Raw genomic sequence first — 13,416 nt, 5'->3', positions numbered from 1 at the left:
TCCCTTTTGCCAATCACCTTTCCAGCTCTTAGCTTCACCCCACCCCCTTCTGTCTTCTATCATTACGGATTTCCCCCCCTCCCCCTTTCAAATCTCTTACTATCTTTCAGTTAGTCCTGACGAAGGGTCTCGGCCCGAAACATCGACAGTGCTTCTTCCTAAAGATGTTGCCTGGCCTGCTGTGTTCCAGCAGCATTTTGTGTGTGTTGCTTGAATTTTCAGCATCTGCAGATTTCCTCGTGTTTGTGTTGGTAAATCAGTACAATCGGCATTCAATGAAATCGCAACATATGACAAATATAATTTAAAAGATATGGCTTTGAGCTTACGGCATGAGTTGACAAAAAGCAGAACAAATCAGGAGGAGTAGAGAAGAAGTGACTTGATCTGCTTTCAAAATGGATGTTGCAAACAAGTAAAGGGACCAACAAAGTCATTACCTCCTCTAACGGATACAGCAATTGACACCTACTGTAATCTGTCCAAATGCAAAATGTGGTGTACATTATTTCAATGGTCTTTGAGCCAAGAGAAAAATTATCCTTTGGAGCTGATTATATCATTCTATCATTAAACTGGAGAATTACATCCAATCAACAAGCAAGATCAACGTGATGCTGATCCACTTGAATAAATGTTAATTTAGATTCAGGCACAAAATTATTTTTTTTTTCAAAGCTTTGTTGTCAAGCTATCATTTAAAATAAAATTCACTACATGTGGATATACTAATCCAGCCTGTATTCTTTGTCCAGTTCTGATTGCATTTGAATGAAGATCGTGAGCCAACTGCAATGTTTGGCCTGGATTCATCCATTTACTGTACCAAAACAACCTCTTCAATCTGAACTGGCACACTTAAAGGGAAGGTACACATTGAAGAATCCAGTAACTGACATTATAATTTTAAGATCCTGCATGCCAAACCTCACAATCACTTCAGTGCTTACAAATTAACAAGTCCTGATATTACTGAAAATATGACACCCTTGCAAGAAATATCTTGGCCCAAATTGCACAGTCCCAGGGTTCCATGTGATTATGAAGGGTATTGCCATGATTCTACTCCTAATGATTTGAAAAGTTACAGAAATAATGTTAAGCAGAAGCTGGTTTAATATCACTGACATCAAGGACCCCTGCCACCCAGGACATGCCCCTTTCTTCTTGCTACCATCAGGGAGGAGGTACTTTACATTTCTGAACAATAAACCAACCCATGAACACTACCTCACTATTTTTGCTCTCTTTTTGCAAAACATATGCATTTGCAGAAGTCTTGGGCACATACATACAGCTACAGATGCCCAAGACTTACACAGTTCTGTATCTGTCGACATGGAGTGGAGAGCGAATTTATAAATCTGGCGGGAGCAACGGATGTTGGGAATGGTGAAGGTGCAGCACAGCGGGAGGGGTGTGGGACAGATGGCAGAAGAGTGCCAGAGGCAGAAGGTGGCACAGCTGTAGACACATTTAGCCCTAAGAAACCATGCAAGGTAATTTGATTCTAAACAATTGCTTTATTGATCTTTAATTATAACATGTTTCTCTGGCACTTCCCATTCCCTCCCCTCTTCCAACTCTTAGTCCAAAATAGAGACCAACCATATCACAATCAGGTTTATCAATCACATTTGTCATGAAATTGTTTTTTGTGTGCCAGCAGTACAGTGCAATTCACAAAATTACTACAGTACTGTGCAAAACTCTTAGGCATTAGTGAGTGTGTGTGTGTGCGCGCCCAAGATATTTGAACAGCACTATACCTATATCTACATACATACATATATACAATTTGTATGTTGCAGATTCCAGTTAATTGGACACACCGGGACGAGTTCATTTTGACCCAATTAAGCACAAGTCCCAATTATTCATAGAAATAATTAAAAAGATATAAAAATGGCAAACTACAATTTACCTGAGTAACAAATTATGTATTTAAATACAGAATAAATTAAAACACTACCAAAACTACTACTAGAAAACTATGTATTAGTTCCCAATAGTTATCAACCAGAGGAATTCTTCCAGCATAAACTAATGTGTGCTTTTGATTGACTGTAAATGAACAAAGTCAGCACAGACACCTACTGCAGATAATAGACTGCCTTCAAACAGTGCTTTCAACAAATGTATCCTCTAAATCTTCACTTTAATTATAACATTCAAGATGATTGCTGATACATTTAAATTCTTCACAGTTCCTAACTTTAAGTAGTGAAACCATTTTCACTCCTGGCCATTTCTAGCATTTCCAAGCCTGAATGCTTGAAACCTCACTGATCAAAACAGTTCTGAATTGTCTCATTGTTTATTACTCTCCAATTATTAGTAACAAAAAAAACACTGTTGTTTGAAAACAAACACGCAAGTGACACTATTTAAAAACTATTTGTTCTAAGCACGATGTGGTATCTTCAGGCCACACGAAGTGCACTCGACTGACATTAGTTAGAAACTGTTTGGCAACAGTCTCCTGTTCCACTTAAGCGGAATAGTGTCTCAAATAAACTAAAAGAAACCTGGCTATTTTCTCAATTTGTTTTTGTTCTTTAAGTCGTCCCAAATAAGAAGCTGCCACAATTAACTGGAATTCCCTGTGTAAAATTTTACAATATACGTTACTGATAATAAACCTGATTCTGAACTTGGTTTGTGGCAGCAGTACAGTGCAATACATAAAAAAATACAAGTTCCCAAAAATTTCTAAATAGCTTGAGAGATTAGCAATCTGGTGTAAAGGGTCCATTCAGAAATTTGTTGGCGGGGTGAAAAGCTCTTCCTAAATCGTTGGGAGTGTATCTTCAGGCTTTACTACCTCTTTCCCAATGGTTGAAGGCATGTCACAAATGGTGAGGGTTCTTCGAGATGGATACCACTTTGAGAAAATGCCCTCGATTGTGAGAGGGTTGTGCCCTGAGGGAGCTGGCTGAGTCTACAACCAAAACCGCAGCCTCTTTCGATCCTGTGCACTGGAGCCTCCATACCAGGCAGTGATGCAATCACTCGATGCTGACCAGCATAGAAATTTGCTAGTCATTGGTGACTTACCAAATCTCTTCAAACTCCTAGAATAGACATTGAGTTGTTGACACCTAGTTGCTTGAAGCTACTCACACTTTCCACAACAGACACCTTTAATAAGGACTGGAATGTGTTCTCCCAACTTCCCCTTCTTGAAGTCTACAATCAATTCCTTGGCCTTCCTGACATCGAGTGCAAGATTCTTGTTGCAAAACAACTTAACTGGGCAATCTATTGCACTCCTCTATATTTCCGTATCACCAGCTGTCAACAACATTAGCATATTTAATGACTTACATTAAGGGAGAAAATGACAGGGACCAATAAAGGGAGAAATTAAATACAGTAAACAGAAGCAATGACCCTGTGCAATGATGTATCACGCAATGAGCCATCATAAAAACTAATCAGTTTATCTGATTAATCGATTCTGAGAGATCATCTGCTTCTACTTTGAATTTTAAATCTAAATTTTGACATTATAAAAATGCAATGTTTCCTGTGTTATTTAAATTTCAGAATGCATACATCATCCTCAAACTTCAGAATTTTATAAAGTAATTTTTCATTGTCAAGTTGTATTCATTTTGTGCACTAATAATAGCCACAACAAAATACACATAAGATTTCTTCATTTTTCCACGAGCAGCCTGACATGGGTCATTTCAACCAAGTTTCACTCAAAGGTAGATAGATAGATAGATACTTTATTCATCCCCATGGGGAAATTCAACTTTTTTTTCCAATGTCCCATACACTTGTTGTATCAAAACTAATTACATACAATACTTAACTCAGTAAAAAAAATATGATATGCATCTAAATCACTATCTCAAAAAGCATTAATAATAGCTTTTAAAAAGTTCTTAAGTCCTGGCGGTTGAATTGTAAAGCCTAATGGCATTGGGGAGTATTGACCTCTTCATCCTGTCTGAGGAGCATTGCATCGATAGTAACCTGTCGCTGAAACTGCTTCTCTGTCTCTGGATGGTGCTATGTAGAGGATGTTCAGAGTTTTCCATAATTGCCCGTAGCCTACTCAGCGCCCTTCGCTCAGCTACCGATGTTAAACTCTCCAGTACTTTGCCCACGACAGAGCCCGCCTTCCTTACCAGCTTATTAAGACGTGAGGCGTCCCTCTTCTTAATGCTTCCTCCCCAACACGCCACCACAAAGGTAAATCATTTTGTTGCTAAAACACTGACATAATTCTCTTTTACTTTGTGGAGGGAACCAAAGTTCATCAGTACCAACTTAGAAAAAAAAATTGCCCATCACTATTAGAATCAGAATCAGGGTTATTATCACCGGCAAGTGATGTGAAATTTGTTAACTTAGCAGCAGCAGTTCAATGCAATACATAATCTAACAAAGAGAAAAATATAATAATAATAAATAAAATAAAACATAATAAACAAGTAAATCAATCACATATATTGAATAGATTTTTTTAAAAACATGCAAAAACAGAAATACTGTATATTAACGGAAGTGAGGTAGTGTCCAAAGCTTCAATGTCCATTTAGGAATCGGATGGCAGAGGGGAAGAAGCTGTTCCTGAATTGCTGAGTGTGTGCCTTCAGACTTCTGTATCTCCTACCTGATGGTAACAGTGAGAAAAGGGCATGCTCTGGGTGCTGGAGGTCCTTAATTATGGACGCTGCTTTTCTGAGACTCTGCTCCCTAAAGATGTCCTGGGTACTTTGTAGGCTAGTGTTCAAGATGGAGCTGACTAGATTTATAACCTTCTGCAGCTTCTTTCAGTCTTGTGCAGTGGCCCCCCCATACCAGACAGTGATGCAACCTGTCAGAATGCTCTCCACGGTACAACTATAGAAGTTTTTGAGTGTATTTGTTGATATGCCAAATCTTTTCAAACTCCTAATAAAGTATAGCTGCTGTCTTGCCTTCTTTATGACTACATCGATATGTTGGGGCCAGACTAGATCCTCAGAGACCTTGATGCCCAGGAACCTGAAGCTGTTCACTCTCTCCTCTTCTGAGCCCTCTATGAGGATTGGTATGTGCTCCTTTGTCTTAACTTTCCTGAAGTCCACAATCAGCCCTTTCGTCTTACTGATGTTGACAAAATTATTTCTAAATTTTATGCATAGCCTAAATACACTGGTAAGAGGAAATTCATCTGGCTTGGCACAGGAAAATATTCTTCTCAGGATAGGATGATTTATAATAGGCTACATCTACTACCGGTAATCACCTGCAACTGATTAACCCCCACAAGTACTTCATTCTTCCATCTGCCACCGAAAGGTTTCACTTATATACTAAAATGCCTCTCCTTTCTAAGCTGCATATTTATTCCCCCCCCCCACTGAGAAATTAGTAGACTTGAGACAAACAGATTGTAGCTGAGGGCATGTCAAATTGGGATTAAAATAGTTTCTTCATTTCTCTTCCATTATTACCCTGTAGATTTTCACCGTATCACTCTTTTACCCACATCTGACAAAACACCATAACCCTAATAGGCATGTAAAACACTTAACAACATAACAATTTCCTGCACAGACAGAAAAATCAATAAGCAGAAATTTAAAAGAATCACCTGTTGTTTCCAAAGCAGAATTGCTTGGCCCCTTTCAATAATCTCCTAACAGTCCCTAAAAACTTCAAACTTCTTGATTTTTAAGAAATAAATCATGGTAACAGGTGCTTCCAGCCCAATGAGACCACCTAACCTAATAACATCCATGCAACCAATTACACCTTTGGACTTGGGGAGGAAATCTGAGCACCTGGTTGAAACACACATGGTTACGAGTAGAACATGCAAACTCCTCACAGATGGCAGTGGGTACTGAACTCGGATCTCTGGTGCTGTAATCGCCCTATATTAACCACTATGTTACCATGGCTCCCCGGCTCCCCACCTCCCCACCGTCCTGACGAAAGGTCTCGGCCCGAAATGTCGACAGCGCTTCTCCCTATAGATGCTGCCTGACCTGCTGTGTTCCACCAGCATTTTGTGTGTGCTGTTGTTTGAATTTCCAGCATATGCAGATTTCCTCATGTTTGCTCTCCACCTTTAATTGTTTGCAATTTATTTCCCCACGGTTGAATTTAAGCACAAAAAAACACAATGGGAGCAGGAATAGATGATGCGACCCTTCCATCCTACATTACCACTGGACAAGGTCATACGTGATCTACTCAGCTGGTCTTCTTTGCCAATTCCCCACAGCCCTAAATCCATCAATTGTTATCTACCTCCACCTTCAATGCTTCTACTTTTCTAATGGTCTTGCTACTTAACAACTAATTATGTTTCTTTAATCTTCACCAGGTAACAGACTACCCCATTTTCCTTTCTTACACATTCCTGAAAGATGACAGCTGATACCTTCTAAATCAATGAAACAGCTCAACTTTTCACTATTATAATCATGCTTTTGATTTTTTTTGCAGAAATTTGTGAAGCTGTACAGACTGATTAAAGCGATGAGAGACTGCACTAAAGAGCCACACTACAGTCAAAAGCAACACTCCTGTGTTGGAGCATGTCAGGCATATGAACAATGCCCACAAACTTTCCAATGAATTTTGTTTCTTTTCAGAAGAAATGGGGGAAGATTTACAGTATACACACAGCCAACAGAAAAAGAATTGCACTCGATTAATAGGATATTTTATATTTGTAAACCCATTTGGTTTACAAACAATGCAACACGTAAAATTTTATTGATGTGCCCTACCCATCTTAGTGTCACCATGACTGATTATGGATCCTCAAGACTTAGAGAATTTCACCAGCCTAAAGACATCTAATTTGATGTAATACAATATTAATGGGAGGATTGTTAGCAATTTGGAGGAAAAGAGGGATCCTGGGGTGCACATCCATAGATCCCACATAAGTTAATATGTTTGTGAAAGTGTATGGTGGCCTTCATTAGTCAGGGGATTGAGCTCAAGAGCTGACAGAGGCGTGGAGGCGTGCAAGGGCCTGCCAGGGGTGGTGGTGATGTTGGTGGCAGATATATTAGGGACATTTCAGAAACTCTTGGAGAGACACATGGAAATTAGAAACATTGAGGGCTAAGTGGGAGGGAATCAATCTTGGAGTAGGTTGAAGAATTGTTAAGGAGCCTGTACTGTACTGTCATGTTTTATGCTCTATTAGCACAAGCACTGGCTTCCAAGCTTATTTAAAGAGGATATGGTATCCATGGAGACATGTTGCATGTTTAATTAACAAGTCATACTACTGGTCAACTATTAAGTGTTCAAGAGTAGTTTTCATGGTTAGAGACAGACAACACAACTACCTCCCAAATTCTAATACAAGTCATCACCTTAAAACTAACTTGATCCCAATTAGTTCCTATACCCCCACACCCTATCCCACCATATGAACAAATATGTATAGTCCACATTGACAAGAACAAGAGGTTATGACCTTGTTTGATGAATCAAGTCTGAGAAGGATATTTTGAGGTGCACCTGAGAAGTGGACTGTTCATCCAGTGATTTCATAAACACTAGAGCAACAATTCATTCATGCAGCCCATAACCTTCCATTTTTCCTACATCCATATGCTCATCTAAGAGTCTTTTAAATGTCCCTAACCTATCTGCCTCTACCAGCATCCCTGACAATGCATTACAGGCTCTTACCATTCTGTGCAAAACACCATTTTCCAACATCCCCCCCCCCCCCCCCAAACCTCCCTCCGCTCACCCTAAACAAATGTCATCCGGTATTGTTCACTGTCACCCTCACCCTCAGAAAAATGAGCTGTCTTTCCACTCCATCCATGGCTCTCACAATTTTGCACACCTCCATCAAGGTATCCGTCAACCCCCTTCACTCCACAGAGAAAAGCCCTGCCTCGTTCAAACCCTCCCCACAAGACAAGATCTCTAATCCAGGTAACATCCTGGTAAATCTCTGCACCTTCAAAACCAGCAGAAAATATTGTATGCTGCAGAAAGATCTGGCTCCTTCACTAAAATCTAAGCATAAAATAAAATCAATCGAGAACGTTTTGCAAATATAACAATTTATGCCCAAAGAACCTTGTTTTGTGTAATAGTCATTAACAAGTTACACTAACCTTCATATTCTGCTTTTTGCATTCAAAGGGTCCATTCATTACTTTGTTTAAATTGTGTTTTTCATTAGGGCAACAAGTCATCTCCATTCCAAGGGGACTGCCTTAGAGGAAAAAAACATTTCTTATTACAACCTGATAAGACAAGTTTAATCGACATTAACCGACACTTGGGCACAATGAATAATCCTAAAAAGCCTCAATTTTGCTTTTGAAATGGTATTTCAATTTGGACAAATTTATGCTACCTTAAAAATAAAGAATCCCAATGTACAGGAATGGTAATGATACAGGGGAGAATCAGAATTAGATTTATTATGACTGTCTTATGCAACATGATTTTTTTTGCAGCAGTATAGTGCAAAAGAAGTGCTGAGCTGATCAAAACACACAAAATACTGGAGGAACTCAGCAGATCAAGCAGCATCTATGAATGGGAATAAACAGTCAATATTCCACGCCAAGACCCTTCATCAGTACCGGAAAAGGAGGCAAAAACCAGAAAAAAAAGGTGGGGGAGGTGAAGGAACACAAGCTCACAGGTGATAGGTGAAACAAGATGAGGGGGAAGGGAGGTGGGTGAGGGATGATGCTGTGAGGTAATAAATGGAAAAGGTAAAGTACTGAAGGAAGAGAAATCTAATCAGAGAGGAAAGTGGACCATGGGAAAAGGGAAGGACTAGGGGCACCAGAGGGAGGTAATAGGCAGGTAAGGTGAAGAGGGCAAGGGTATAAAGAGAAAAAGAAGGGGGAGGGGTTGAATAAAGTACCAGAAGTCAGGTATCAGATCTGTGCACATCAGCAGGTATAGGAGAGAATACAGATTGGGATTTGACTGTAGAAGCTCCAGAAGAGTCGGGGGAAGTTGAGCATCCCTTGACAAATCAATAACCAAATGGCAACATGCTCAAAATGCTTGTTTGTTAATTATTCTTTAGCCGTCAGCACCTGGAATTTCTCCAACTGCTGGTCTCCCTGGTGCCAGAAAGCCAGACAAGTTTGGATGAACGCTGCATTCAGAGAGGTGCTGTGAGGATGTGATGTCTCAGTGTTGTAGCACCGTGCATGGCTGTTAGCAAAAATCACATTATGTGCCCATGGCCTGAGAATGTTGTGCTGCCCAACCAAACACAAAATGTTGAAAGAACACAGCTGGTCAGACTGCATCTATGGAAGAGAACATTCAACATTTCGGGCCAAGACAATTCATCCTCTCCATACAGAGATACTGCCTGACTTGCTGTATTCCTCCAGCATTTTAGTGTGTTGTTTAAGATCTCCAGCATCTGCAGGATCTCGTGTCTATTGATAGAAGGGGGCAGCAATGCACCAGTTAGAAAAGCAAGGAAATTACTATATTAAATGGCATCATACATAATAAGCAAACTGTATGGAATATGACAGACCATGTGGGGAAAAATTTCTCAGAAAATCAAAACAAGTTAAAATGGAAAGCTCTTGTTCAAACCTATTCCAGGCAATTCAATGCAAAACAATGGCTACGTAGCCTCGAGTAACGCACAAAATGCTGGAGGAACTCAGTAGGTCAGGCAGCATCTATGGAAAGATTTCAGCATCTGCAGAATCTCATGTTCATTCCACATAGCCTAAAAGTTTAAATTTAATCAATTATAAATTGAGGCTCCAGATCTGGTTTTATAACAGCATTGAAATCAGTGATGTACCCCACAATTAAACCTGTAGATGTGAAATGCAGATCTCCTGTTTCACAGTTCTTATGGCACGGGACAAAGCCATTCAGTCCATCTGGTCCATGCCACTCCTCAATGCCTTCCTATCAGCTCCACCCCACCAGCCTTTCCACCAAACTATTCGTTCCCCTTCCTGCCCAAAAGATCCACACCCCAGTTCTCCTGCTGACCACCAACATGACCAAAATCAGAATCAGGTTTAATATGTTGAGAAATATGTTGTTTTGTAGCATCAGTATAGTGCAAGACATAATAAAAACTGTAAATTATAGCAGGTAATATCACTTGTTTTGTGGAAGCAGCACACTGCAATCATTGTCCATTCAGAAATCGGTTGGCAATAGGGAAGCTGTCCCTGAGATATTGAATGTGTGTCTTCAGGGTCCTGTCTCACCTCCTTGACTGTAGCAATGAGAAAGCGTATTCCAGGTGATGGTGGTGGGGGGTAGGGGTGTCCTTAATGATGGATGCTGACTTTTTGAGGCATCTTTTGAAGCAGACTGCGTAGGCCTATAAACATTCTTAACATGATTTTGTGGAGGACAAAAGAGCCCAAGTAGTCACAGGGAGAACATGCAAACGGAACAGAGACAACGCTGGATGCCAGGAACAAACCCACGCTGCCAATCTGTGAGTCAGTGCACTATCTGCCATGCCATTTACTCAAGAAATCTAATATTATTATTGGCAGTCAAGGCGAATTTGAATGTTCTGGGATCAAAGTGGGTCTTAGGATGGAAATAATTCAACAGTGGAGCAGAAGGGGGCTTACAGGGGTTTATACAAGTTATGAAGACCATGGAGGTGAAAAGCCAATCTTTTTCCCCAGACACCAGATTCTGCAGGAACTCAAGACAAGCAGCATCAATGGGAAGAAATAGTCAATGTTTCAGGCTGAGAGCCTTTATCTGTCTTTTTCCTAGGGCTGGGATGTCTAAAGCCAGAGACTGCAGGTTTAAACTGTATAGAATAAAGGGTTCCAAGGGGCAACTTATTTCACACAGAAGACAATGAGTATATGGAACAAGATGCCAGAGGAAGTGCTGGAGACGGGGACAATTAGAACATTTAAACTAATGGACAGGAAAGGATATGGGCCAAACACAGACTAATGAGAGTAGCTCAGAATGGCAACATGGCTAGCTTAAATGGGTTGGGCTAAAGGCCCTGTTCCCTTGCTGTGTAACTGAATGACAAGACTAAGGAAGAAGAGTGGAGAGGCCAAAAGAAGAATAGAGAATAGCTTCTCCCTACTATTATTTTTATGTATAAACATGATGCACATGATCATGCATTCAGTATTTGTCAACCCTGTAACTAATGAAGATAGACTAAACACAAAACTTCATGCAAGACAAGATTTACAGAAATCCGGCATGGATACAGGCCCTTCAGCCCAGCGAGCTCATGATGAACATTCAGCATCCCAATTTCCATATTTGGCCCATATCACTTTAATGTACTTTATCACCTCCTCCACGTACCTAATCCAAAAGCTTCTTAAATAACACTATTGTACCTGCCTAAATTACCTCCTCTGGCAGCTCATTCCATATATTCACCACCCCAAGTGGAGAAGCTGCCCCTCAAGTCCCTTTTAAATATTTCCACTCTCACATTAAAGGCCCTTAGTTTGGACTCGTTCCAGTTTAACCATGTCTTTCCTATAACAGAGTGAGTGGCCTCTGGGTGTTCCAGTTTCCTCCCACAGTCCAAAGATGTTCCGGTTAATAGATTAATTGGTCATTGAAAATTGTCCTGTGATTAGGGTTAATGAGGTGGGTTGCTGGATAGTGCGACATAAGGTAAGAAACACAATAATAATAAAAAACACAATAAGTACATAGCTTATTACATAGATTGATTGTATGTTCATAAAGTGACACAAGGAGACTGACAGAAAATTATAAAGTAGTGGTGGGTGTGGTGAGGTGGGTTAGTGCGTAGAGGTGTTGATCAGCCTTACTGCTGCTTGAAGTTAAAAAAAATTCTTACAACTGTTAAAATCAGAAGATTTTATTTTTGTGAATGTTTACAGTCACATTGATGATCATACAATTATCAAATTTAAAATTTACATTTAGTGGGATACTCCAGGGAACTGTTTTGTTGAGACAGCAAATAGTTCTTCCAAAGTCAAAATTTAAAACCTGATTCTAATTTAAATTGAAAACATTCTTCTTGTTGTTACACTTACTACCCTCCAATCCTCATGTTTTATACCAGTGTCTGACACCTCTCCACACCATCATAATAGCATTTAATTTTCCCCGATTATAAGTGGGCTTTGAGTTATAATTCCACATTTACAAAACTGCCAACTTTTCTATCCAGAGTCAGGGCACCACAATCTCTGTATGCTCAATCTAGATGTCCTGAGCATTGAGAAGAAAGAGCGTAGAATGAAGCCAGTGGAATCAAGGGTTCCAAAGGGAGGAAAAAGGGCTAAAACAACACACACAAAATGCTGGTGAAACACAGCAGGCCAGGCAGCATCTACAGGCAGAAGCATTGTCGACGTTTTGGGCCGAGACTCTTCGTCAGGACTAACTGTAAGGAAAGATAGTAAGAGATTTGAAAGTAGTGGGGGGAGGGGGAAATGCGAAATGATAGGAGAAGACTGGAGGGGGTAGGATGAAGCTAAGAGCTGGAAAGGTGATTGGTGAAAGTGATACAGAGCTGGAGAAGGGAAAGGATCATGGGACGGGAGGCCTCAGGAGAAGTGGGGGGAAGGGGAGATGGAGAACAGGCAAACAACTAAATATGTCAGAGATGGGGTAAGAAGGGGAGGAGGGGCATTAACGGAAGTTAGAGAAGTCAATGTTCATGCCATCAGGTTGGAGGCTACCCAGCCGGTATACAAGGTGTTGTTCCTCCAACCTGAGTTTGGATTCATTTTGACAGTAGAGGAGGCCATGGATAGACATATCAGAATGGGAATGGGACGTGGAATTAAAATGTGTGGCCACTGGGAGATCCTGCTTTCTCTGGCAGACCGAGTGTAGGTGTTCAGCGAAACGGTCTCCCAGCCTGCGTCGGGTTTCACCAATATATAAAAGGCCACACCGGGAGCACCGGACGCAGTATACTACACCAGCTGACTCACAGGTGAAGTGGCGCCTCACTTGGAAGGACAGTCTGGGGCCCTGAATGGTGGTGAGGGAGGAAGTGCAAGGGCAGGTGTAGCACTTGTTCTGCTTACAAGGATAAGTGCCAGGAGGGAGATCGGTGGGAAGGGATGAGGGGGACGAGTGGACAAGGGAGTCACGTAGGGAGCGATCCCTGCAGAAAGAAGAGGGGGGAAGGGAAAGATAGGCTTGGTAGTGGGATCCTGTTGGAGGTGGTGGAAGTTACGGAGAATTATACATTGGACCTGGAGGCTGGTGGGGTGGTAGGTGAGGACAAGGGGAACCCTATCCCGAGTGGGGTGGCGGGCGGATGGGTTGAGGGCAGATGTGCGGGAAATGGGAGAGATGTGTTTGAGAGCAGAGTTGATGGTGGAAGGAGGGAAGCCCCTTTGTTTTAAAAAGGAAAACATCTCCTTCGTCCTGGAATGAAAAGCCTCATCCTGAGAGCAGATGCGGCGGAGACGGAAGAATTGT

The 13,416-nt window shown here is 41.1% G+C and overlaps 1 protein-coding gene across 4 annotated transcripts in view; it reads right to left on the bottom strand.

The window, feature by feature from the left end:
* mcph1 (microcephalin 1) overlaps positions 1 to 13,416 on the bottom strand; it is a 261,368-nt gene that overhangs the window by 203,379 nt on the left and 44,573 nt on the right. For all 4 annotated transcript variants that reach the window (XM_073056757.1, XM_073056758.1, XM_073056759.1 and 1 more), the window contains one exon: positions 8,106 to 8,206. In XM_073056757.1, the coding sequence (XP_072912858.1) occupies positions 8,106 to 8,206 (101 nt within the window). The remainder of the gene's footprint in view (positions 1 to 8,105; positions 8,207 to 13,416) is intronic.

The sequence above is a fragment of the Hemitrygon akajei genome, chromosome 9, assembly GCF_048418815.1.
Source record: "Hemitrygon akajei chromosome 9, sHemAka1.3, whole genome shotgun sequence".
NCBI lineage: Eukaryota > Metazoa > Chordata > Chondrichthyes > Myliobatiformes > Dasyatidae > Hemitrygon > Hemitrygon akajei.
This window is presented reverse-complemented; position numbering and strand designations above follow the sequence as displayed.